The sequence below is a fragment of the Lutzomyia longipalpis genome, chromosome 3, assembly GCF_024334085.1.
Source record: "Lutzomyia longipalpis isolate SR_M1_2022 chromosome 3, ASM2433408v1".
Lineage (NCBI taxonomy): Eukaryota > Metazoa > Arthropoda > Insecta > Diptera > Psychodidae > Lutzomyia > Lutzomyia longipalpis.
In genome coordinates, this window is record NC_074709.1 from 19166364 (window position 1) to 19190207 (window position 23844).

Genomic DNA, 23844 nt, shown 5'->3' on the forward strand with positions numbered 1-23844 from the left:
CAGTTTTTATCCAATTGCAATCGCATACAAGAAGGTGAAGTAGCAAAAATGTCGATTGGCGAATAAATTGATCTCAACACTCTTTCGCATTGGGATGTTGGGAAATATTCATTTGAACCGCTCAATTAAAATTATATGTACTGTGTCGAGATTCCATGCTTGCAAGTTGCTGAGGGAACATCTTGTTTGTGTGTCAGAGTCTGCAATTTAATGCTATTTTACCACAAAAATGTGTTTTAGCTGAGAAAAGAATCTTATTTAGCAATGTTGAGAGCTTTTGGAATTCTTCAAACGCTCAAAGTTCTTAAGCAAAGCTTTTGGTATATCAGAGTTGTTGGTGATGGAAATTATATTAAAATTTCTTTATTCAGCGAATTCTGATCGCGAGACGCTCAATTAGATTATGTTGAATCAATAACATTACCACATAAAGCCTTGAGGAAAATTATATCTTTGTATCTTAATAATTTTAATGGGAGAAGGATGTTTTTTTCTTGCTCAAGAGGCTGTCGTCGGGGTAACTCCGTGAACCATCACTCGCAGTTATGCTCAACATGCTCAACTTGTGCAGATACAAGAGATCGCGCGAGATTTATTCGGAAGATAGCACCGGGGAAATCATGTTGGTGAAAAAGAAATTTTTTCACACCACACCGCTGAGCAGCAATGAAGTACGAGTACATCACGTTCGTGTTTGGGGTATTATAGTCAAATTGTGATATGTGGAAGAGGCAAATCATAAAGTTAAAAAAGCGTAAAATTGCCCAGAGAGACTGGTAATGGGATGGTATGGAAGGAGCAGGCATCATTTTGTGCTGCTATTGTTGCGTTTGAGTATGAGAAGATAGGCGCTAAACTTTACAAAAATTGCTTGATTGAATGCTCTGAAGTTTCCTGGATTGTGAGGAATTATTTGTGACGTGCTCCATTGTGAGTTTAAGACGCTTTGTGGTGCCTGCAAGACTTGCTATATAAAATTTTCCTTAATCTCTATGCTAAAACACCTGTTATCAGCGAATTTCTGAGATAGTTTTGATAAAATGTGAATTTTATCATCGCGATCTTTAATTGATTTCCTGGATTGTCTGGTGCCCAATGGCAATTCTCAGAGAAAGAGTGAGAGAAATGAACCCCGGAGGATGCAATTAGAGTGGTTTTTCCTCAATTGAGGATGAATATGATCCGACTGGGTTTCTCAATTGCCGATTATATCACTTAAAAGCATGTGTGCACACTCAAGTGAATGCTGCAACACTTTTAATTTTCTCATAACGACTACCTTTTCTGTTGCAATCTTAGAAAATACCTGTCACTACGTCCTCTCATATTGCCTCTGATCATCAGAATCCACATACATCTCTGTGAGGAATTTTTTTTTGCACTCACAAGGAAAATTTTTTTTCCTCACGACTGCACGACATGAGTTTACTTTCAATGCCGCCACTCATTTTTATTCATTTTCTCTAATGATTCACAAATACTTATTTTTTTCATCTTCTTCCAATGAATTTTGCTGCAACAACGGAATGAAATTATAACGCATTCTATCATTCAAATAAATATTCTCGCACTCACGAAGTTTGCAAAAAATTCCCCCGAAGTGCTCAAGAATTAATTTTAAATTCCATTTCCGCAGAATAAATATTTTTTTTCGTATTGTTATTCTATTTCCTCACGAGCACGTGCCAAACCGCAAAAATTCCATTGAGCATTCTGTCCGGAATGAATGAAAATTTGGTCACTTTCTGCTGCGGGCATTCAGCAGACGATTTAACTCGGGGTGTATGCTGTGCTCTTTTAAGGGATGGTCACGTTATTTTGGAAACTCGGGGACTTTCAAAAGCGATTTTCAAGCTAATTTTGAAACCAAAAATTCGAAATTTGCTTGCACTCTTGTTAAATGGCCAAATATTGATGAGATTTCAGCAATTTCGATTTAGAAAAAGAAATTTTTGTGCTCAAAAAAATTATTTGAAATTCTCACATTTTGGCCATTTTGTTCCTGTAGAGTTTCCAAAATAACGTGACCATCCCTTATATAAAGAAATTTGGGGCACAATTGTGCAAATTAAATATTAAAATGGATGACGAGAATATTTGTTCACTGGAGTGATGCAAAATAGGATCAATTGATTTTCCTCACCTTGTGAAGTATTTATGTGAAAGAGAGAAGAATCAAATTGATTTACCTACTTCTTCCGTTAAAGGTAATGTTGGTAAACTTAAAAGAAAATGAGCTACAACAAATTTTTGTGAAGAATTTCACACAAAATTTCTCAGCTTAATATTTTGTAGTATTTTTGAGAGATTATGTTGGAAATATTTCAAAGGAGTTTATTCATTTTGAGGCTCTTAAAATTTCATTTACATTTTGATTTATAATTTGTTTCTAACATTGAGAGACTATCAATGAATACATAAAAGGAATTTATTCATTTTGAGGCTCTTAGGATTTTCAAATGATCAAATAATTGAAAAGCAAATGCTTTCATAAAGCATGTGCATTAATGCTTCAACCCACGATTTCTTAACTTGAGAATAATCCAATAAAACCTGTGTCTGAGAAACAAAGAGCTGAATCATAGATCAAAACACTGAAGCATATGTTTTCTTGGAAGGAACATGAGATACAATGGGGGCGTGGTTTATGCGTTCTATAAAAGAAAATCTGTCCCAGGTATATTAGACTTTTCTTATACGTTTTTTGGTCTTCTAAAAGATTTACTTCGTTTTTAAATATTATCATGAGAATCTCAAAATGAGTAGTCTCTTTGCTATAAAAAGTCTTATCACACTTAAGCTCCAATTGCTTGAGCATCATAATCTCTGCTTGAGTACGAGAGAGACAACAATACAGTTTTTTCTGGCTCTTTTACATGTAAAATCTTAAGCATCAAGTGATTAGAGCTTTTGTGTGATAGCTTTCTTAACTTGACGTTGAGTAGAGTTAGGCTTGTAATACTTGGAGCCAACAATTGAGTTGGATCTTCAACGCTGGAATGTACCTACTTGTTTACTTCTCAAGCTTCCTCTAGTGTTGATCATCCGCCTTTCTGAAATGTTTGTTTTTTGTGTGAATCAACCAAATCAACAGATCAATTTAGATTGATATCATTATGCCCATAACATATCAGTGTTGCCCTGAAAATTTGATGATTCATCGACATTTTTGCTTTTTAATGGAGTTTTTTTTTAAATATTAATGCTCACAACACTAATAACAATTTCAAAGACATTAATAACATATGGAACGAGAATGCCCGGACCTGCTCGGCCGGTTTGCTTTCGAAATCCCAGAATATGGCGAATTTTTCATTAACTTGTAAATATTTCGCCAAGTCGCGCGGGGTATATGATGTAAGTTTTGAATAATATTGAAATTTTCCGAAAGCTCCCAAAGAGGAAATTCAATATAATACACATAATATAGGTAGCAGGTATATTGTAAATTCTCAGGGTTGTTGGGTGTTTTGCAAAAAAAAAAAGAAGAATTTCTTGAAGAACGAATTTTCCAATTAGGTGCACAAACACTAAAATAAATATCTTTTCAACCTGCGGCCATTGGAAGTGGATTGAATTCTTGTCGTTGGATACTTGGATACCCCAACAAGAGATTGTTTCTCGGTATTGTAGGTTCCACATCGTAGATGAAAGTCTCTCATGTTTCGTCAACTGTGAGCAAGTTGGACTGGCTTTTGCTTACCAAGCCAGGTAAAATGAAAATTATCGCTTTAAGTGTGTTTGCTCGGTGGATTTCCACTACCATCGATAGAGTCTGGTATTTGAGTGGCGCGCGCATTTTGTGCGGTGATGCAAACAAGAAGTAAAATACCTCGCGCAGTCTTGAAGTGGTAGCAACGCCGAGAGAACGTTCCGTGTGCGCGATTCACAGAAATCCACAGAGTTGTGTTGTGATTTTGTGGTGTTAAACCTACTTATTGAGATTTAATTCAACCTTTCGAATATTGGACTTTTTTTCCCTCCCCAAAAAGTTTGTCATTGGAAAAAGGTGAAAATTTGTGTGTTGCACAGAAGGAAATATTTTTGCCTTGAAGACAAAGATTTTCTCTGTGCTGCTGGATATAGTCCTGGATAGGAGGAGATAGTTTTTAAAAAATCAAAGTGATTGAATGTGCTTAATACGTAACATCTACTGAGATAACAAGACTGGAATTATATATTTTTTTTTCTTATAACTCTACCTACAAATTATAAAGTGAAAATATTCCGGTTCCGAATGTGGCGCGGAATTGAACTCGCGATAGCCTAACAGAGAGAATCCATCGTTCAAAAAACCTGTCGGTTGCTTCCTCCATTTATAAAATGTCTTGGAAATCGAAAGTGAATATGTGATGGTGATGAAAAATTGCAATCTCCCAAAAGAGGTGATAGTGTCGCTTTCTGAGCACACCTCAAATGGTTCGAAATTGGGGCTTTTGTACCGTCACACTGTGTTAAATAACATACCACACATATATTTTGCAAGAAAAGCAAAAGTTATGTGGTTAGCGCAATTTTTATTTTTTTTTGGCGTATTTCACCTCGCACTTGGTGAAATGATTTCTTAAAAGGGGTCAAAAGTGCATTGCAGCTGAATAAACTTGCAACGCATCAATGGCAAGTTGATCAAGGAAATTGTGCGAATCTCACAGTAGATATAACGCTTCAGTGGAGATAATTTTATTGGACTTGTGTGTGACATTTAATCGTTTTTCCTGGCGTCTTTGGAAACCACACATAAGGCCTCAAAATGATCAATTACTTTGTCTCTCAATGGGATTCTTCCCCACCTTGCACCACACACCCAGTGTCACTCCATGTCACTTGAGAGTGCTCCCCAAATTAACCCAACCCGAATGTGCTAATATCTTCTTAACATTTTTTCACAATACTGCCCAAATGCATTTACTCATTCACGCATCCAAAATCTTTTTTTCTTTTTTTTGGAGTCTATGGGAACAGTTTAAGCATACAACTGGGTACCATGGCTCTCCATCTTCCAACGAGATTTCACTTTACAAAATTAGAAATTTTCTCAATCACTTCTTTTATACCTCTCTGCAACGGTGGAGCTTTTTTTGCACCTTCATTGACCCGTCAGCTTTTTGTGGTACCTCTCAGGTGTGCAAATCACATCTGTGCGAATGAAACACAACGCACACACCCATCCACAAAAAAATATTAATAATCCACCTCAGAGAGGATTCCCAAAAAAGCAAAAACTAATAGTTTAGGGGGAGAGATCACCCAGATCGTCCACAAGAAAGTATTCGTAGAAAAAATCCACCTTCCATGAGATTTTTCTCGCTGAAGCGAGAACAATGATCCATTAACCTAGATTTGATATTGTAGAAAAAAATAAATATTGCTATGAGGCTTCTTTTTAAAATGCACATGATGTGCATCCGAGAATATCCATCTTTCCCCCGTCGATTTTGAGATTCGCGCCAAAGAACGTCTCTCAGAATGCGTGACAGGTACTACCGAGAAATGCTAGCGCTAATTTGCAATAAAATGCAATCACATGCAGCACTTTAATTCACTTAAAAATTCAATAATTTATTGTAAATTGCTCAAGTTGATGGTCACCACGTGAAGCTGGGAGACCTTTTCCTCAACAAAATATGCAAATTCTCTTGCGTATGTTTTTCGTATTTATTATGTTTTTATTTATAAAAGACAAGGTTTTTTTTATATCGGAAGGTCTACCGGTGCATTATGGAAAGAAATTTACCGCCTTGTATATCACCATCTTGATATTCACTATGAATTTGTTAACTCTATTAACTTGGAAATGTAAATTATGTAGCTCAAAATTACGTAAAATGAAACCTTTGAATTAAATTTATATACATAATGAATTAATTTATCATTTAATTTATTATTTTTAATTTATTTGAAATTTATAGTCATTTTTTTATTTAAATAATTCAATAAAAATTACGTAACAAGAATGAACAACTATTGCAAGAATGAAGATTATTCTTTTTAATTCAAGGGGTGTTTATCTGTGTAAAAAAAATGCATTCGTTTGCAGCAAATATTCGGAATAAATGAGAAAATTCATTATGGGTTCATATGAATTATTTTAAAAACTTTAATTTGCTATACGTTTTATATACAGTTTAAAAATAAAATATTTCAAGAATTACTTATAAAAATCAAGATCAAAATAATTTAATAAAATTAAAATTAAATAAATAGCGAAAAAAGCTCATAAATGATAAAAAGAAAAATGTAGTGAAAGGACGCACAATGGGATTGAAAAACACAAAAAACATTAAAAAGCGATAAAAGTGCACAAAACGTTGAAAATGTGCGATAAAAGTGCAGAACACGTTAAAATGTGCGATAAAAGTGCACAAAACGTTTTGAATGTGCTAGAAAAAAGTACAAAACATTTTAAATGCGCATTTAAAGTGCATAAAACGTTCTAAAAATGCACAAATTGCCAAAAGAAAGTTAATAAAATGTTTTCTAATGTGCGATAAAATGCACAAAGCGTCATAATTGTACAAAAGTAAATTTTTTATCTTATGACAAACATTACTAAAAAAATCATAACAATGCGGAATTTATTTAAAATCTAGAATTATTCGTATTGCCCAAGATTACTCGAAAAAAAAATCAAAATATTCATTAAATTATCACCCTTTGATTTTAATTCTATCTCAGTCCATTAGAATGTTTTTTATTCTGGAAGAATTTTACTTTACAATTTTTCTCGTACCACATTTTGCTACAAACATCCGTGAGTTCCCCTTATTGTTTTTCTCAGAGCAATGCGTTCTCATTTCAACCGCAGATCTGTCTTGCACCAATTTACCATCATGTTTTTTGCTTGTTGAAATTCTTACTGTTATCTTCTTAGAACCTCAACGAACAAGAAGCGAACATAGCCCTAATATACTTCTCGCAGCACTTCCTGTTCATCTTGCTACAATGTTTTTTCTTAAACATGCAGTACTATGGAATCTTTCTCAAATTCCACATAGTTTTCCATCTCCTCGCCCATTGTCGTCACGACGTTTTTCTTTAGCAAACAATCACCGTGTTATGCATCATCATTAAAATGTGAATTACAAGTATTATGGGGAACACTTTGCATTTGCTTTTTAATAAATGTAATAGCAAAGAAATCACGACGATGAAATAGTCTGTCTCACTTTTTTTTTCTCGTGAAGTTGTGCGGAGCTCTCTGCAAAGCCACAAATGCAAAGATTTCGATATGTCAATTTTATTATGTAATTTAATAAACCACTTTTGGTCTTCATATCCCACAGCCACTGGTCTTTGGGTGACGCGAGACGTATCGTACGGTGCGATATAGTAAAAGAGATTTCATTGAGACCATGCATGGAATGGGGACTGTGATGTCGTATAACATCCAAATAAAAAGGCAAAGCAAAAAAAGCACAGCAAGAAATATTAAATAATGCTTGTAAAAATTGAAATGGTGTTCATTTTACTTTTTTTTTTGCGTCATGTGGTCTATAAAAATCAATTGGAGTATAATTTTAATAATTGCACAAACGTGTTGTGCCCCCGCTATGCTCCTCACCTGGGTTGGAGGTGCCAAAGTGTGGCAAACAAAATAAAAGTGAGGCACAAAAGTTGATGACATGTGCGTTAATCAGCGGTTGACCTTCCATCGCTGTGGTGGCGATTGTCGTGGTATAAAATGATTAAAGCGAAAGCATTAAGCAGAAAATTATTGGGATGCGAGGGAACTTGCGACAGAATTTATGCAATCTCATCAAAATGATATTTTAATTTTATTAAATACCTCCGTGTTGAGCGCGATCTTCACGGGAAATCGCGCGGCATAATTAAAATGAAAACTTAGGGGAGTAATAATATTGTGGAAGTGTCAAAGAATTGTGCAATGCCGCTCATTTTATTGGAACACAATTTGAAGTTCATTAATTCCCAAACGTATCACGAAAGTTGGTGTATATATTTTGTTCAATGAATTTTATTTTTTCTTTCATTTATTATAAAACAGTTTTCACTTCCGTTTGCTGAATTTCTTGTTGCTGCTTTATTTTTTTTGTTAAAACAATCTTCTTTGGCACTGACACACAATTTCCTCAAGTGTGGCTTTCTCAATAGTCCACTCACCTTCCGGACAGTACCCACGCCGAGAGTTAACCCATCTGACTCTCCCCTACGTTAGATAATCATGACCTGCATGCGGCTTCTTGACCCTCACGCGCCCAAAGAAAACCACTTTCAATCGGAAATCCAATTCGCGGAATTTTCCTTCAAATTTTCTCACAGCTTTTCTCTTCCTGATCTTGTGGGTTTAAATTGCAATTTCTCTCAACTGTTTTTTCGGCATTATGCACGAGAATATTATCTCATTTATAGCTCTACAATTGTTTGCAACACCTTTTCTCTCTCACTCCACCCATTGCATAATTGAGCAATTCCCACAATATAAATATAAAAATTCCACATAAAACTTCTTTGGGAATCAACTTTGTGCGTGCTCGAAATACTTACAATTTGAGCATCACCGCGATGGAAAGTCATTTGAATCTTATGTGTGCTGTGCATGTTCAAGAGCAATCTCGTTTTTCCGGTGGTCGTCAGGAAGACGCGCGACGTGGTATCGTGCCGACGAAAGAAGAACTCCAAAATTATCTAACTTTCCACTGCGGAGAAATGTGAAATATTTTATGGAATTCTTGAAAATTTATCTTGAAAAGCCTGCAAAGCGTTTTTTTTTGGTAACTCGTTGTGTTTTCTTAAGACATAGAATGTTGATCTTTTTTTAGACTTAAAGCTCCATTGGGAGACTATCAAAGTTGTTGAGAATCAGCGTTAAGTTTCTTAGGATTTTTTTTATTAAAAAAACGAATTAATAAAAAATATTCAGAGCTTTTGAATTAAACAGGGACGTAACCAGAAATCTATTTAGAAGAAGGGTATTATAAAAACACTTTTTAACACTTTGAGGATTGATGTTTTTAACCTCAAAACCTTAATCTTGATTTTTTCTCAAAAGTCCAAGTTTCTTTCGGCGAACTTGAAGTAATTGAACTTCTTTACATAAAGATGTAGAATCTATCACGAAGTATTAAGTAAATTTTAATTCTGTGGCGATTGAAAAAAGTCAATTGTCTAGCAAAATCCTTAAACCTTAAATTCATTAAAAAAATCTTCAAAGATGTTGAGATTCTTAAAAATTAAGATTTGCTTAAACCATGGCTTTTGCATTCTAATTAGCAGCTCTTGACACTTTTTGTGTAATCTTTAACGATTGATGTTTATTTTCTAATGTTCAATATTTCTTTTCAAAGGAAACATTTTTTGTGACATTAACTTTTTTTTAAACGTTCAACGTTTCTTTTTAAACTATTGACATTAATTTTTCAATGTATAAATTTTTTTTTTCTGATGTAAAACTTTTCTTTTCAAACGTTTGACATTTCTTTTGTGGGCGCTGACGTTTCTTTTCTAACGTATACAGTTTCTCTTCCCACGTTTGATATTTATTTTATTATGTTGAACGTTTTTTTCTAACGTTTGACGTTTTGATAACATTTGAAAATATTCTTTATAAAATTTTTCATATTATTTCTGATCCCAAAATTATTTATTTTGTCTTCTAAAGTAAAACCTGAACAACGTCTAATTTTGAAGAGTGTTTGAATACTCAAACGTCTCTTCTGGATACTTCACTGGTATTCAAAAATTGAAAAATACATAAGAATACTTTAAGATTGTTAGATCAAGTTCTAGAAGACTCAAACACCAAAAACTAAAAACAAATAAAAGAAACCTGCCAAAAAAATAATTTAGACGTTATATAAAACATGCAATAATTTTCCTTTGCAAAAACTTGTTTTTAACATTAGTTTGCGAACGTTTGCAAGATCTTGAGACAAAGATGAGTCGTAAATTGTAAGGTCAATAGATCTGTGGTCTCCATGATCTCAATGATGGAAATGTTTTTCACACAAACATGCGAAATTATGACTAAGCCGCCAATCATTACAATAGATTGGGTACTTGTAATGCTGCGATCTTGATGATTTTATTGGATCGAATAAATATAAATGCCGAATAATGACATAATAAAATTCCATTGCTATATCGAGCAGTAAAGCTTTTCACAGAGCCAAATGATTTTCTTTCTTTATAATTCCTTCTAAGAATTTGTGGCGTCTTTTGTGCACAATGTGCTTGATAGAAAATCTCCGTGAAGGCACACCTCTTACTTGACTTAAAATAAAATTGAAAAGAAACCTTTTAGAGCTGTGATTTCAATTGTCGGGGTAAATATTATTTGAAAATGTACTCCATAATACAAAATGCCCTGAGAGGAAAATCTTTCACTTTCTCAATTTGGGATTTCATATTTCGCACCTCATTCAACATTCCATTTCTTCACCAAACCATTTCCAAATGGTTCCATAGACAGATATAATGGCTGAAACATAATCCGAATTATTGATACCACATAACTTTGTCCGTATTCCCCCTTCATATTTTCGACAGAGAGAAAAAAATATACTCTGTAACAATAATTGCACGGAATAACAAATGGACTTTACTCGTGTGAAGTGAGAGAAAAAATATCTCCACAACTTGAGTAAATACACCACAGACTTTCCTCAATGGTATGCTATGTAGCAAAAATTTTCTCTCGGAAACATCACAATATAAAATCAATTCGTGTAAGAGATCTCGAAAAGAGTTTTTGCACAACGTTTTTTTTTTTCATTGAATTATTTATATCTTTTTTTTTCTGGGGAAAAAATGTTTTGATTTTGATCAGAAAATTTGGGTTTTCTGCAGGAAAAATTTCTTTGCGAGTAAAAATACTTTTGCTTTTTAAAATTTCTTTTTCTTTGTCAATTTTTAGTTTTTTTCTCTAAATTAAATTCAAAGTGGACTAATTGGGTAAAAAACAAAACACGAAAACATCGAAGATTTTTTTCTTTGGGGGTTTTTCTTTGGTAGGAATATTAATTTTTCATCGTTTGAAAATGCACATAAATTGAAATATTTGATGATGTCGTGCCAAAGGAATTACAAAACTTCACAGCAGTTGGTGATTGAACCACATTTATTGGGATGTATTGAGTAAAGCATAACATAATGTGACTTTGATGTCGATAAACTTGACCCAATACCAACATACAAATCCAGGGACCCCCAAAAATCGTCGGATTCTCTCTGTTTTGCTTGTCTTCAGGGCGTTCTTGTTTATCTCAAATGACCCACCCGAAATACCAAGAAATCACCTTCAACTCGTGATTTCTTCTTAATTGCTATTGTATGTGGTATTTCTCCTCAATGGCTTTTTCCTGTCTGTGCAGTGAGGTGATCCGGAATACGTTAAAAAGAAAAAAAGACCCGAGAATGAGATAGAAGGTGTGGGACACATAGAGTGCTTGAACGTTCGTGTAAAGTGGAGGAATTTGGTGAGAGTAGAAAAAGTCAAGAAACTCACAAAGTGATCTTCAGACGAAAATCATTGAAGCAAGAGGAGAGCCAAGGCAGCTGACTTCTCTTTCAAATCCGCACCATTTATCACTTGCAAAATGCACGGAAGAAGGAATAAACTCTGTGCTAAATTGTCCAGCGCTTTCCTTCGAAAGTGGTGTAAGTTTATTAAAGAATTTTCATTTTGAAACAATTTTTAAAAAATATTTTTTAAGTGAAGAAAAAAAAACAAGAGTGTAGCCGGAAATCTTTTTAAAAAAGTTTATTAAACAAAAAAAATATTATATAAAAACAATTTCTTTTTAATTTAAAAAAGCGTTAACATGAATTAAGAAGACCTACTTAGAATTTTTGGTTTAGGAAGATTGAGACAACCATATTGACAGTTATTTTATTCATACTGGAAGCTTTTGACACTTCTTTCGTACACTTTTTAACGTTTGACATATTGTTTTTTAACGTTTAATATTTCTTTTATAATGTTTCACGTTTTTTTTGTAACGTTGGTTTTTTGTATAGTTTGATGTATCTTTTTTAACGTTTAGTTACTTTTCTAATGTTTGACGTTTTTGTTTCTAACGTTTGAAAATCTTCTTTTTTTTTCAATTTTCATGTAATTTGTGGACTAAAAATATTTTATTAGGTATAGTATTTCTAACGTTGATTGGCTTGCTACAAAGGTTTGACGTTCTCTCTAAGATTAAACATTCGTTTTTTAAAACACTCTACATTCATTTTTTAGCGTTAAATGTTTAGTTTAAATGGTTGACATTATTTTTCTTACTCTTGAAGTTAATCTTTTTCGTAGATTTTGGCCTAGAAATATTTTTTTTATTTCAAAAAATAATCTAACTTTGTTAAACATCTTATATCGCTTTCTGGCTACGGCACTGGAAGGAAATCCTATTAAAAGCTAAAAAAAAAAACTCTATGCCACAAAACTTGCAAGTTTTTGAACTTGAAGAAAATCCACAAGAATGGTTTCCATGTTACAAAATTTTTCATTGAATGAAAAATTTTATTAAATAAAATACATAATCTACCCTTCAATTTCTAATTTAGGTATTTTTTCATTCCGTAAAACTTTCAAATATTAACTTTGTTCTTTTTTAGCACAAGAACAACAATTTTCTTTTATGTGAATTTTCACTTTAAGAATTTACAAACACTTTTGCACAATATTTTGATGAGTTTAGCGAAAAAAATGTTGCAAAATACAGGAAAATTTCTATTTAAAATAAAAAAGCTCAAACCGCCAAAACTTCCTTACTTTGGAATGCGTTAAATGTGTATATGGTTAATGAAGGATTGAGCAAATGTAGCAAAGCACAAAATGAGCCATTCATATACCTATCTGCAAAATCTAAAGACACTGAAACATTGGTTATTTTCTCAATTAATCAGCCAATTTGTGTGAAATATTCGTGATTATGTGTGTTTTCTTTCTTTCTTCAAAGCCAGAAGCGAAGGAATTGTTTGCGATAGCTTTTGGCATAGGAATGTAAGATAAAACATATAGAAACTTTGTACATATTTAGTTAGCAAAATTGCGCGAGAGTGCTATTAAAAGTATTTTGTAAAAAAAAATTCCCATACGGCTGATTTGGAGCCTTTTTATCACAATCTCCGGTAGCAAAAGAAAAAAAATTGAGCATTTACTTTTGCAAATAGACATCTCCAATGGAGTTCATTTGCTTATAAACATTTTAATTTAATTATTCTGTAAAAGACAAAAAAGAGGTATGCAGCTAATTTCCATATAGAGATTTCATAACATTTTTGCACTCTATGCGATGTTGGCTTTTGTATTTTATTAATATGTGTCGCAATTGCTGGGAAAATGCGGTGTGTGTATCGTGCAATTTACAATGAGACATGACTGATTAGGGGATGGATATTTTGTCGAATTTCCATCTATAAAACATCTCTTTATCCTTCTTTGTTTGTGCCAGAGAAAAAGTGTCGATTGTATTCACTGACCCCGTGAAAATTTTATCACTCTTGTTATGGGGGACCCCTCTATGGGAGTTTCTTCGTGGGAAGGTCATGTGCATTGCAATAAAAGCCGCTAAAGATTTCTCAGGGAAATCTTATAATGAAATTCACCAAAAAACAATATTTTCAATTGACAGCGAGAAAATCAATTTTTGAGGGAAAAATTTTGATTTTCTTCGCCTTTGAACGTCCTCGTCACGTAAAAGTACTAAATTACAAGAAAATTAAGCAATTTTTTTTAAAAACGTGAATCACGTGCGCTTTTATGATTAAAGAATATAAGAATTTTTCTTTAAAAAATATTTTTTGTGGCACTCCATCATAAGAAAAAAATAATTAGGATCATCGCCGGAGGGTAAGAGAAAACATCCAAAAGGTCCAAATTCAAGGCTCTTAGAACGTACCTAAACACGATATTTTGGAGAAGAAAAAATTCAATTTGAGAACAAGGTTGAATGGTACAATCTTGCAATCTTAATCCAACATCCAATTGAAAAATCTCCTCTTATTTGACTTATCACAAACTAGACCTTTGCGCAGCCCACCCATTGGCGTGTCAAACCATCGATAATCATTAAGCAAAAAAATAATTTGTTGTCAAAACAGCCAAACACTGGGTCAATGCTGCCACTCAAAGCACCTTGCCGTTGCGAAAGAAGTACAAATCGCTCAACTCACGTTCATGCTGTTGCACAAAACAACACTTTCAGGGCACTTCATTATGTATTTCAAAGATGAGTGACTTTCTGTATTTGATATTCAAAGCTCAATGTCCAGCTCAATTGGGATTGCACACTGTCTCTCACTTTAGATTTCTTATGCTCCGCAAGAAAAAAAAAACATCAAACTGTGTGCAGTTTTCTCTTTGACAACCTACATTAATTTACGATGACTCTACTTGTGATTTATCGTTAACCAACGCGATGTCATGTTGATTGGGAATTTTAGTTGATTGCCCCCGTAATTGGAATATCCAAAAAGAAATATCATGTCTAAAATTCACCAATTTACCAATTACCTTTAATAAGATAAGAATGATAGAATTTATAACCAATTTCTTAAGGTTCAATTTTTAAAATACATTTTAAGGTTTTTGTGGTGGTTTTCCTTTGTTCTTAAAATTATTTTCCATTAAATTTACATTTTTTAGTTACTTACAAAATCATCTAATCGAAGTTTTGCTGATTTAAAAAAAATTAGATGTTTTCAATGTTTTTCACGTTTTTTTTTATAACATTTTTTAAAAGTTTTTTTTACATTTAATTTTATTTTCAGATTTTTTTTCGCAATTTGATCGTATTTTTTAATATTTTTTTTTATTTTGTGATTTTTTTCACATTTTCGGAATGTTTTATGAATTTTGTAAACTCGTATCATATTTTCCAAAATTCTTCCCAAAATTTTGATTGTTTTGTTTGCATTTTCGGAATTTTTTTTTTAAATTTTCACAAGCATTTTTCTCTGAACATCACAGTTTTAAAACGTTTGTTTGAGATTTATGCGTTTTCACTGCAATTTCTAAAGATTTTCTTTAATTTTCTAGACTTTTTTTTCGCAATTTCAAACATTTTCTTGGGCTATTAGCATTTTCATTGTATTTTCTAAATATTTCCTAAGCTTTTGCGACTTTTTATCACATTTTCGGCATTTTCCAACTGTTTTTCTTCAGTCTTATGAATTTTCATTGAAAGTTTTGATTTTCTTAAATTGTTTTTTTTTGGTTTAGTGTTTTTCAATTTTCGCACTTTTGCTACACTTGACTTTTTTACATAAAATAAAATGTATTTGGCTTGAGAAGTGATCGAAAATTAAGGAATATTTGCTGAAAAATCGTGCATTTAAATACCTTTTTTATTTTAAAAAAAGTCTATTTGTGGAAAAGAGAATTGAAAACCAATTTAGCTATAAAAATAAATTGGTTTGCATGGCTTAAAATAGTTAATTTTAACAAAAATTTGCACTTGATAACTATTCAAGAAAATTTGAATTAAACCTGGAAGCAATTGAGAATGGCAAATTTAATTGGTTGGGTGTATATAGCAAAGTCGAGCAATTTCTCACCAAAATTAATATGTATATGAAGCCTTTTCTGCGGATTGGCATTTGAAATTCCTTCGTGTTGGCATGATCTTTTGTGTATGAGGGAGGTATAGTCTCTCGCTGGAATCTCAATGTGCATGAAATTCTGTATACCACGAAGAAATGCAAATGCGAAAGTCGATTTCACAAAGTGCATCGACTTGACTCAATTCACACCACATTTCCTGGCATGGCACAAAAAAATCCGTAAGAATTGATGGAGGTGCAGCTTAAAAGGGGGGTTGCTGCAAGAATCTAATTTATTTTACCAACTTGAGATTTCTCAGGGATTTTTTTCAAGTTAAAAGTAAATTTTTCCCACTGAAAGTTTGGTGGAGATTTTTGTGGGACCCATGAGAAAGACCTCAACTTGTGGGCAGTGACAGGGCGAACAATGTCCACAAGATTTTATGTATAAAGATGCTGATGAAGCAGATGAAACTGATGAAGTTTTATTGGTGATTACTCGAGGTGTTAGAGTGGAGAATTTTATCTTAGCTGTCGACTTGAGTGAGTCATAAAATGAAGAAAATATCCTCAAAGTTTCCGTGAAAACACTAATCATTCAATCACCACCAGTTGTAGGTATGATACAAAGTTCATACTGACACGTTTTATTGCGTTTAATAAAATTCTTTGATTACTGATTCACGATTTGTTCCTGAACTCTAAACTCCCCCTCATCACATGACCCGGATTAAACATTGAGATTCTCATTTCGCGTTCACATGCATCACGTTCGGGAAATATTGTCTAAGTGCCCTCGATTGACCATGTGGTGGATTCTTTGCAGTCTCCATGCAACTTGTTGGACATTTTCATGGCTGCGAACATGGAAAAATGCGCTCGACAAGACAAAAATCTACACCTTGTCTTACCTGTGGAGGCACAGATGCTCTCCCAGCTCCCCACATAACATCTTCAGTTTAATTTAATTACGATGAGAGATTTAGCCAAAAACGATGGTAAATTTTTGACAATAACGGCAGTTATATGTTGTTAATTTGCCACTAATTAATTCTTCGTGATGTTCCATCGTGTCGTGGAAAGCGCGCGCTAAGGTAGATTGGGCAGGAAACCGTTTTCAATTAGGAAGAAATGCTAATGACTCCCAAAGAAGCTTAAAAATCAAGCTCAAAAATTCACTTTATTGCCAAAGCTACATGGAATTTAATTAGATTCTTTAATTTAATTCATTTAGAAGATAAAAAGAATTGCAGCTCGAAAAAAAAGAGCCAAGAATAATATTCAAAGGCAAGGTAGCAAATTAATGTTGCTAAATATATATTTTCTTTTTATCATTTCAGGGTTCGTCATAGCCTTCGCGCTGTGCCTTCTAGTTTTAGGTGTTCTAGTCACATTTGGATTCTCAGCTCTAGTTAGATTAGTAATTGACCACCAAGTGGCCCTTCGACCAGGTGGACAGTCCTTCGGATGGTGGTCTAGGCCACCCGTAGAGCCATTCATTCGTCTCTACGTGTACAATGTCACCAATGCCGATGAGTTCCTCAACAATGGCTCAAAGCCCATCCTAGATGAACTAGGACCCTACGTCTACCTGTAAGTATATAAATTAACCTATTTCCCATAATTACGCATACACCTTGTATGTTATGTATCTTTTATCACACAAAAACACGTCGCCTCCACACCGTCATTTGCTCCGTGCGCTGATTGAATTTTAATTCAAAAGATAACGCATTTACTTTGAAGAACTTTTGCTGTATATAGCTACTTCCCAGCAACATGAGATCAAACTCAAATAATTTTCTTCCAGTCTCTGGGTACTCATGAGTTTTGAAATGAGTAATCATGAATATTAAATAAATATTTATTCAGAGGAAAATGCAAATTAGCACCAGGTATGGTGTTGAAATTGGACACTCAATCATTTAAAATTTAAGTATTCGCCATCGTGTGGCAGGAAATTGGAATTTATGATGTAGAATTGAAATTAATTGAAAATATATAGTGTTATGTATTTTTAGTTTATTAATAAAACTTTGCAAAATTATTATTTTCAAAAATTAAATTATATTTTGAATTTTTTCTCAAGTCATTAAGATAAATTAGGCGAGAATAGGGTTTTAAAAGTTGTGTAGGAATCACAATTTAATTGAAAAGCGTTCTTTAGTGTATCCTTCAAATACCGTAGAGAAGGGTAACTTTGTAGAAGTTATTGTTATATTCAAAGACTCTTAAGAGTAAAAGAAACTATCTTAACACGATAAGCCTCGATATAATATTGAGAAATAATTTTTATGCATCGTTTAAAAAAAGTTTACCCAGCTGGTTCATTGATGATTTTTATAAAATTACACAAAATGTAATAAAATATGAAATTTTGAGTCTAGAATTTTTTAAAGTTAAAGAATAATATTGGAAAATTTTTTACGTGTCCTGTAATAAAAGTTTACCCGGCAGGCCTATTGTTGATTATTCTAAAACTCAATTAAACGTGATAAAATACGAAACATCGAGTGTCGTAATTTTCTAATTCTAAATGACAGAAGAATAATATTACGTTAAAATTGATAATATTTTTACGCGTCATGTAATAAATGTTTACCCGGCTGGTCTTCTGTTAATTTTTTTTAATTTCTCCAAGCGTAAAAAAATACGAAACTATGAGTTTTGTATTTTCCAAAGGCAATGAGGAATAATATTAGATGTTTTTTATGCATCGTGTAATAAAATTTAACCCGGCTGATCTTCTGTTATTTTTTTTTTAATTTCTCCAAGCGTAATAAAATACAAAACTAACAGTTTTGTATTTTCAACAAAATACAAAACTAACAGTTTTGTATTTTCCAAAGTTAATGAAGAATAATATTGTAATAATATTAGGATGTTTTTTACGCATCGTGCAATAAAGGTTAACCCAGCTGGTCTATTGTAAATATTCTTTTAAAAATTCATTAAAACGTGATTAAATACGTTAAATTTTTTACCAGAACTTTCAGCTTTCCTCAAGCTGAGATGGCTGAGGAGATAAATCTTTCTTAACAGTTAACTTATAAATTTTTAGGTAATAAAATTACCCCACTGCACCCTATTTCCCATAAATAAATTCAACTTGAATGAGGAGAAAAAGTGAACTTGCTTTGCCTTGAGTCTTTTATATTTATCACCGACATATCCGCTTTCTTTTTCGCAATTTTTATGCAATTTTACGATGTTTGGACTTTCCTGGCGGGAATCCCTCGCCTTCGTGGAACACTCTTTTCACCTCACCCACCCAGACATACCGATTATTGCTTCATGAATTAATTAATTGCTGAGACTCCGTGCAGGGCGAAAAGCCGCCAAAATGCGTGCATTATGTAATATTTTGCACTCAAAATTGGCAGATAAAAAACATATATATTCACAACGAATCACTGGTGGGTACATTAAATTGTCTTAAGCAGCCAAATGGCAAAAATTTTTTTGTTAATGCAAACATTGGTGATCTTTAATTTTCCACCTGGCTTCAGATTTATTTTCTTCATCCAACAATGGCAATATTGAATTGTTTTTAATGATTTTTTTTCACGTCCTCATGAATGAGATTTCGTGACACAATTTGCAACTCACACTTTCACGGCGGGTGCAATTAAATTTCTTTTGGGTGCTCTCTGCCATGTGTGGTGTTGGAGTGCCATAAGCACAAAGTTTCCCATCATCAGCTCCTCCCCGTATGCACGTGTGGATGGATAATTTGTCAGGGATGTTGATTCTTTTTTTTTATTTCATGGGCGGATGGGACAAAAAAGTCATGAGACATGGAGATATGCTAAAAATGTGTTGATGTTGCAAAGCATTGCAGAATCCCATATGCTCGAGCGCAAGAGAAAGTTGCCTCACAATTGCGATATTTAAATTTTTTTTGTACCCCTCATTGCTTTTTTGCTGCCTTTTGTGCCGCTTAATTTCTTCATTTCTCGATTCACGACGACCTTTTCCACGGACAATGGGGTTCACTCTTTTTTTTCCGTCGGGGAAATTCAGTGTTTCACCACCGCGCACTGTCCATCGAATTTGGGATGCAAGTTGTATATAAACTAAATGTTTTGCAAGGGATTTCAATTAAATTTGTTGAGGTCAATTAAGTCAATTCAATAGTGCCACCAGAGAGTTTGTCAACAGATTGTGGATTACGTGAACTGCAGTCAGGGAATTTTGCTTGACTTGCTGTTTTTCATGGTACCACTCCGAGTCAACAATTTGAAAATTCCTCCCTCACTCCACCCGTAAATCTGGTCAGAATTTGTCTGTCTGGGCACACACAAAATTGCCATAATTAATTTATTCATCCTCACTTGCACTCATGCAATATTGTGCTAGTTTTATTTGGAAAATTTCGCCCACACATCTCCCCCAAGTTGTTTGATTTTCTTACTGCTCTATTTTTTTTCCTCATTCTTTAAATTCAAAATAGCAACACGAATACCACGCAGATGTACATTTTTTTGCGCAAATTAACATTAGTACAAATGAAGAAATATGTTGAAAGAAACATGCGATTTTTAATTGCAGAAATTATGACGTGAAAATCAAAGATGTGGTGTTTTGGCATCTTTTTTGTGCAAAAGAAATTGACATGACTTAATTTTTGAAAAGATTAATGATGGCTTGTAACAGAGTAGAGGAATTTATTAAATTTTAAGTATCTTCTTACAACATTGGAAGATTCATTATAAATTATTCAGAAAATAAAAAAAAAAACTTTCCATTTTTCTCTGTATGATCTGCTGGGAAAAATTAGTTTGATTTTCAGTCAATTTTCATTACAGTTCAGGGTATTTTAAAATATTTTACACGTTAAGAGATTTAAGAAAAATCGTTTAAAAAGCTTCACCCTTTCTTCTTGTCTTTCACCCAAATATGAAATATTTAATTTTTTCGAATTAAAATTAATTTAAAGGTTCTAATAATTTAAATAAAATGCATTAATTTTACATAAAACAGGGCAAAAAAGAAATCTTGTTTAAGAAATGTCTTTTGAGAGCATCCATAGAATAAATTCGTAATGAATAAAGTGAAAAATTTATTTTTTCTATGGTTCTTGTGAGCAAGAAAGGATTAAGCTTATTTTCCTAAAACCGAATCTTGACAAAAATTTGGTTCCAATTTTCAGATAAATAAAAATTCTTAAAATGGAATCTCAAAATTAAATTGAATCTTTACAATCTTGATCAATTTCCAGCTTCATTAGACTATTATGATTTTTCCTAAACTTTACTCAAAAAGTTCATGAATATTCCATTGTGACGTGGAGTTCTTCTTTTCTGATAAAAATAATTTCTTTTCTTTTCTTTTCTAACAATTTGTTGCAAGATTTTAATAGCTGATATTTTAAAATAGTTCTTTTGTTGTTCTATAAAAGAAAAGCAAAGAATTTGTACTTACAGAAAACAGTCAGAAATATTTTTAAATGTAATGGAAAAGTAATTATCCTTCAAAAACACGATTAAAGAATAAAATAAAATGTCAAAATCTTGTAAGATTTTCCCAAAATAACAAGAATCTTATAAATGACGAATTGTAAGAAAAGAAAAGAAAAGATTTTTATCAGAATCTACCCCAATCTCAATTTAGATTCTTGAATTTTCTCAGTTGGAAAATTCATATTCTTCATAATTCATTTTTATATTGATAAAAATTTTCATAGCTATTCCTTGTATAGGCAATACTTACAAAATCTTTCCGAAAATTTTCTAGCATCCTCAGCAGTAGCTTGTAAAGGTTAAACAAAATTAAGAATGTGTACAAAATCAATGTTTTCAAGAACTTATTAAATTAAGAAAAACATTAAAGATAGTCTTCAATTTCTTCCCATCGCTCACTGGAAAAGCATCAGAAGTTTTTCACAATTGAAAACTAGAAATTCCGATCATTTATTTTTCTTTCTCCCTGAGTAAAAATTCATAGATGAATTTTCGTAACATAAATCGTGCATTTAGAAAAGTCAGAAAAACAATTTTCCAGAATATATTCCATTCAATGCTTGGAAGCTTCTCGTCTCTTCCCTCTTATGCTTCATTGAGCGCAATTTCTTCACAAAAAATGACTCTATAGATGAAAATCTCATCGAAAGAACTTGTTTTTCAATAATTTTCCCTCTCAGTACATCAACATGATTCTCATGAATTTTTGCATCATCAGAAATTTATGACAAGTTGCAAGGAAAAAATTACTGGTCTGTTTGGTAAAATATTTGCATATTTTTGGCGTGTTGGACGATTCAACCACGCGGTGGGAAGGTAAAGAAGTGGTTGTGTTCAAATATAAGTAAGTATATTGCAAAACACCAAACATTTTTCTGCAACGTTACAAAATGTCACTTCTTTCATGTTATAATTACGATGGGAAATATTTTTCATATGTATACAACATATACGTCTTATAGTGCGTGTGCTACAAAAATAAAACCCAACAATGGGACCAAAACCATATACAATGTACTCGGAACTCTCGCCCGAGTATTTCGTCTTTATTTAATAACATATTGTACTTTATACACTGCATCGTATATTTGCTATATGTACACACATTTTGCTTAAAACTGAAAGTATGGTCTATATAAAAATAATATTGTGGATGCATATCGTACGTTGTATAACGTGCAGAAAAAAAATGAGAAAATAGCTGAAATACAGTGAGAAGAAAGCAAAGAGAAGTGAATTTACCTGTTCAATGATCACACAAGAAAAACCCATATGAGCACTATCAGTGACTTCTCATTAAACTTTCGAGGTTTGCAACCACGTGAATAAGATTATTTTATTGAGGATTTTTACACCTCAATTCCATGTGGATTTTTATCACTAATAATATTCTGATTGTGATGGCAGTGATTGATCATTTTTTTTCTTCTTCTTCATCTAATGTTGAAGGTGAGGAGAACAAGTTCTCTCGTCGAGAGGAATCAGGAAAAAGCATACCTATAATATTAAATAGTAATATGAGAACCATTATATCCATTCCACTTGGAGATCACGAGTGAGAATTTTTTATTCCCTTCTCACAAATAGATTATACAAAAGACCCGTGAAAAAAAAACGACCAAGGCGAAAACGCGCAATTACAACCCAAAAAGCTCAAGTTCATGGTGCAAAAGAGCTGCCGAAAAAAAGTTGTTTTCCATCGCAATGTGTTTTTATTTGACATACAATTGAGGGGCACTATTGATGGCATTATAACAAGCATGGTAATTGACGAGAGAGCTTAGTTTTCAAGAGTGGTGTGATCACACGCAAAAAGAACCCGAATTATTTCCTCAATTTCAGGATGACATGTCCATTGAGAGGGTCCAAGGACAATGGATTTCCCTCACCCCAAAAAATACTTTGTTACTTTAGAATGTTTTTTTCTCACCAGAAATTTTTATTTTATTGCAGACAAAAATGGGAAAAGGTGGACATAGTTGAGAATGACAATGGGACACTGAGCTTTAATGCCAAAAGGGTGTATATCTTCAATGAAGAGCTCTCAGGTGGTTCAGAAGATGACGTCGTCATTGTACCCAACATTCCCATGCTGAGTGCAACATCACAAAGTAAACATGCTGCAAGGTGAGTCTATATAACTTAGAAATCAGAGTTGAGTATATCTGCAAGTTTTATAGATTACTAACCTACGATTCAAACTTCTTTGATTTATAAGTAGATCTTTAATTATGTATTTTTTAGTTTGTTGCTCAATTACCTTTATGATAAATATCATTAGACAAGGTTCCATCACGAACGGATATTTAAATCATTTAAAATTTATGTTGATATCGTGGATAAATTTTTTAGAGTTTAAAAAGCTTTTTTTGAGCTTTAGAGTGGGTTATTATGAACAGCAGAATAGATTAAATGGAATAATCTCATTCAATTGAGATTGTTTATGACTTAAACTCCGGAATATGCATTTAACCCTTTTGCGTCCACGTGAAGAATTGAAACATGTGCTCTTCGTTCTCAGTCAAAACTACTTCTTTGGCCTCTTTTGCGAATTTGTGAATTTGATGCATTTTTGTAACTTGGACAAACAATCCAATTCATAAAAATTTAGAAAAATAAAATGTTTCGCGTTTGGGTCAGCGTAGGACCCAAGGGACGCGAAAGGTTTAATAGCTTCTTTGTTTTTTTTATTCATATGATATTTCGGAGATATTTGTCTTCTTCTTCATGTCGAAAAACAAATTTTAACAATTTTGAATTTTATCTTCCTTTTATTTGTAATGTTTTTACAAAAATTGAGAATTTACAAAAGCTCTTAAAACTAATTTTTTTAAAAAAATAAGTAAGAATTATTAAAATAGGGAAAAAATAAATTTTTCAAATA

General features: G+C 32.8%; 1 protein-coding gene across 3 annotated transcripts in view; it reads left to right on the plus strand.

Annotated features, from left to right (window-relative positions):
- LOC129792479 (scavenger receptor class B member 1) overlaps positions 1-23844 on the plus strand; it is a 43802-nt gene that overhangs the window by 14372 nt on the left and 5586 nt on the right. Inside the window, exons 1-4 of one of the 3 annotated variants that reach the window (XM_055831554.1) lie at positions 3616-4009; positions 11331-11616; positions 16839-17091; positions 22914-23087. In XM_055831554.1, coding sequence (XP_055687529.1) covers positions 11556-11616; positions 16839-17091; positions 22914-23087 — 488 coding nt within the window. In that variant the 5' untranslated portion in view covers positions 3616-4009; positions 11331-11555. Of the gene's footprint in view, positions 1-3615; positions 4123-11330; positions 11617-16838; positions 17092-22913; positions 23088-23844 lie in introns of those variants that run through there. The other 2 variants (XM_055831555.1, XM_055831556.1) reach the window with 2 other exon arrangements.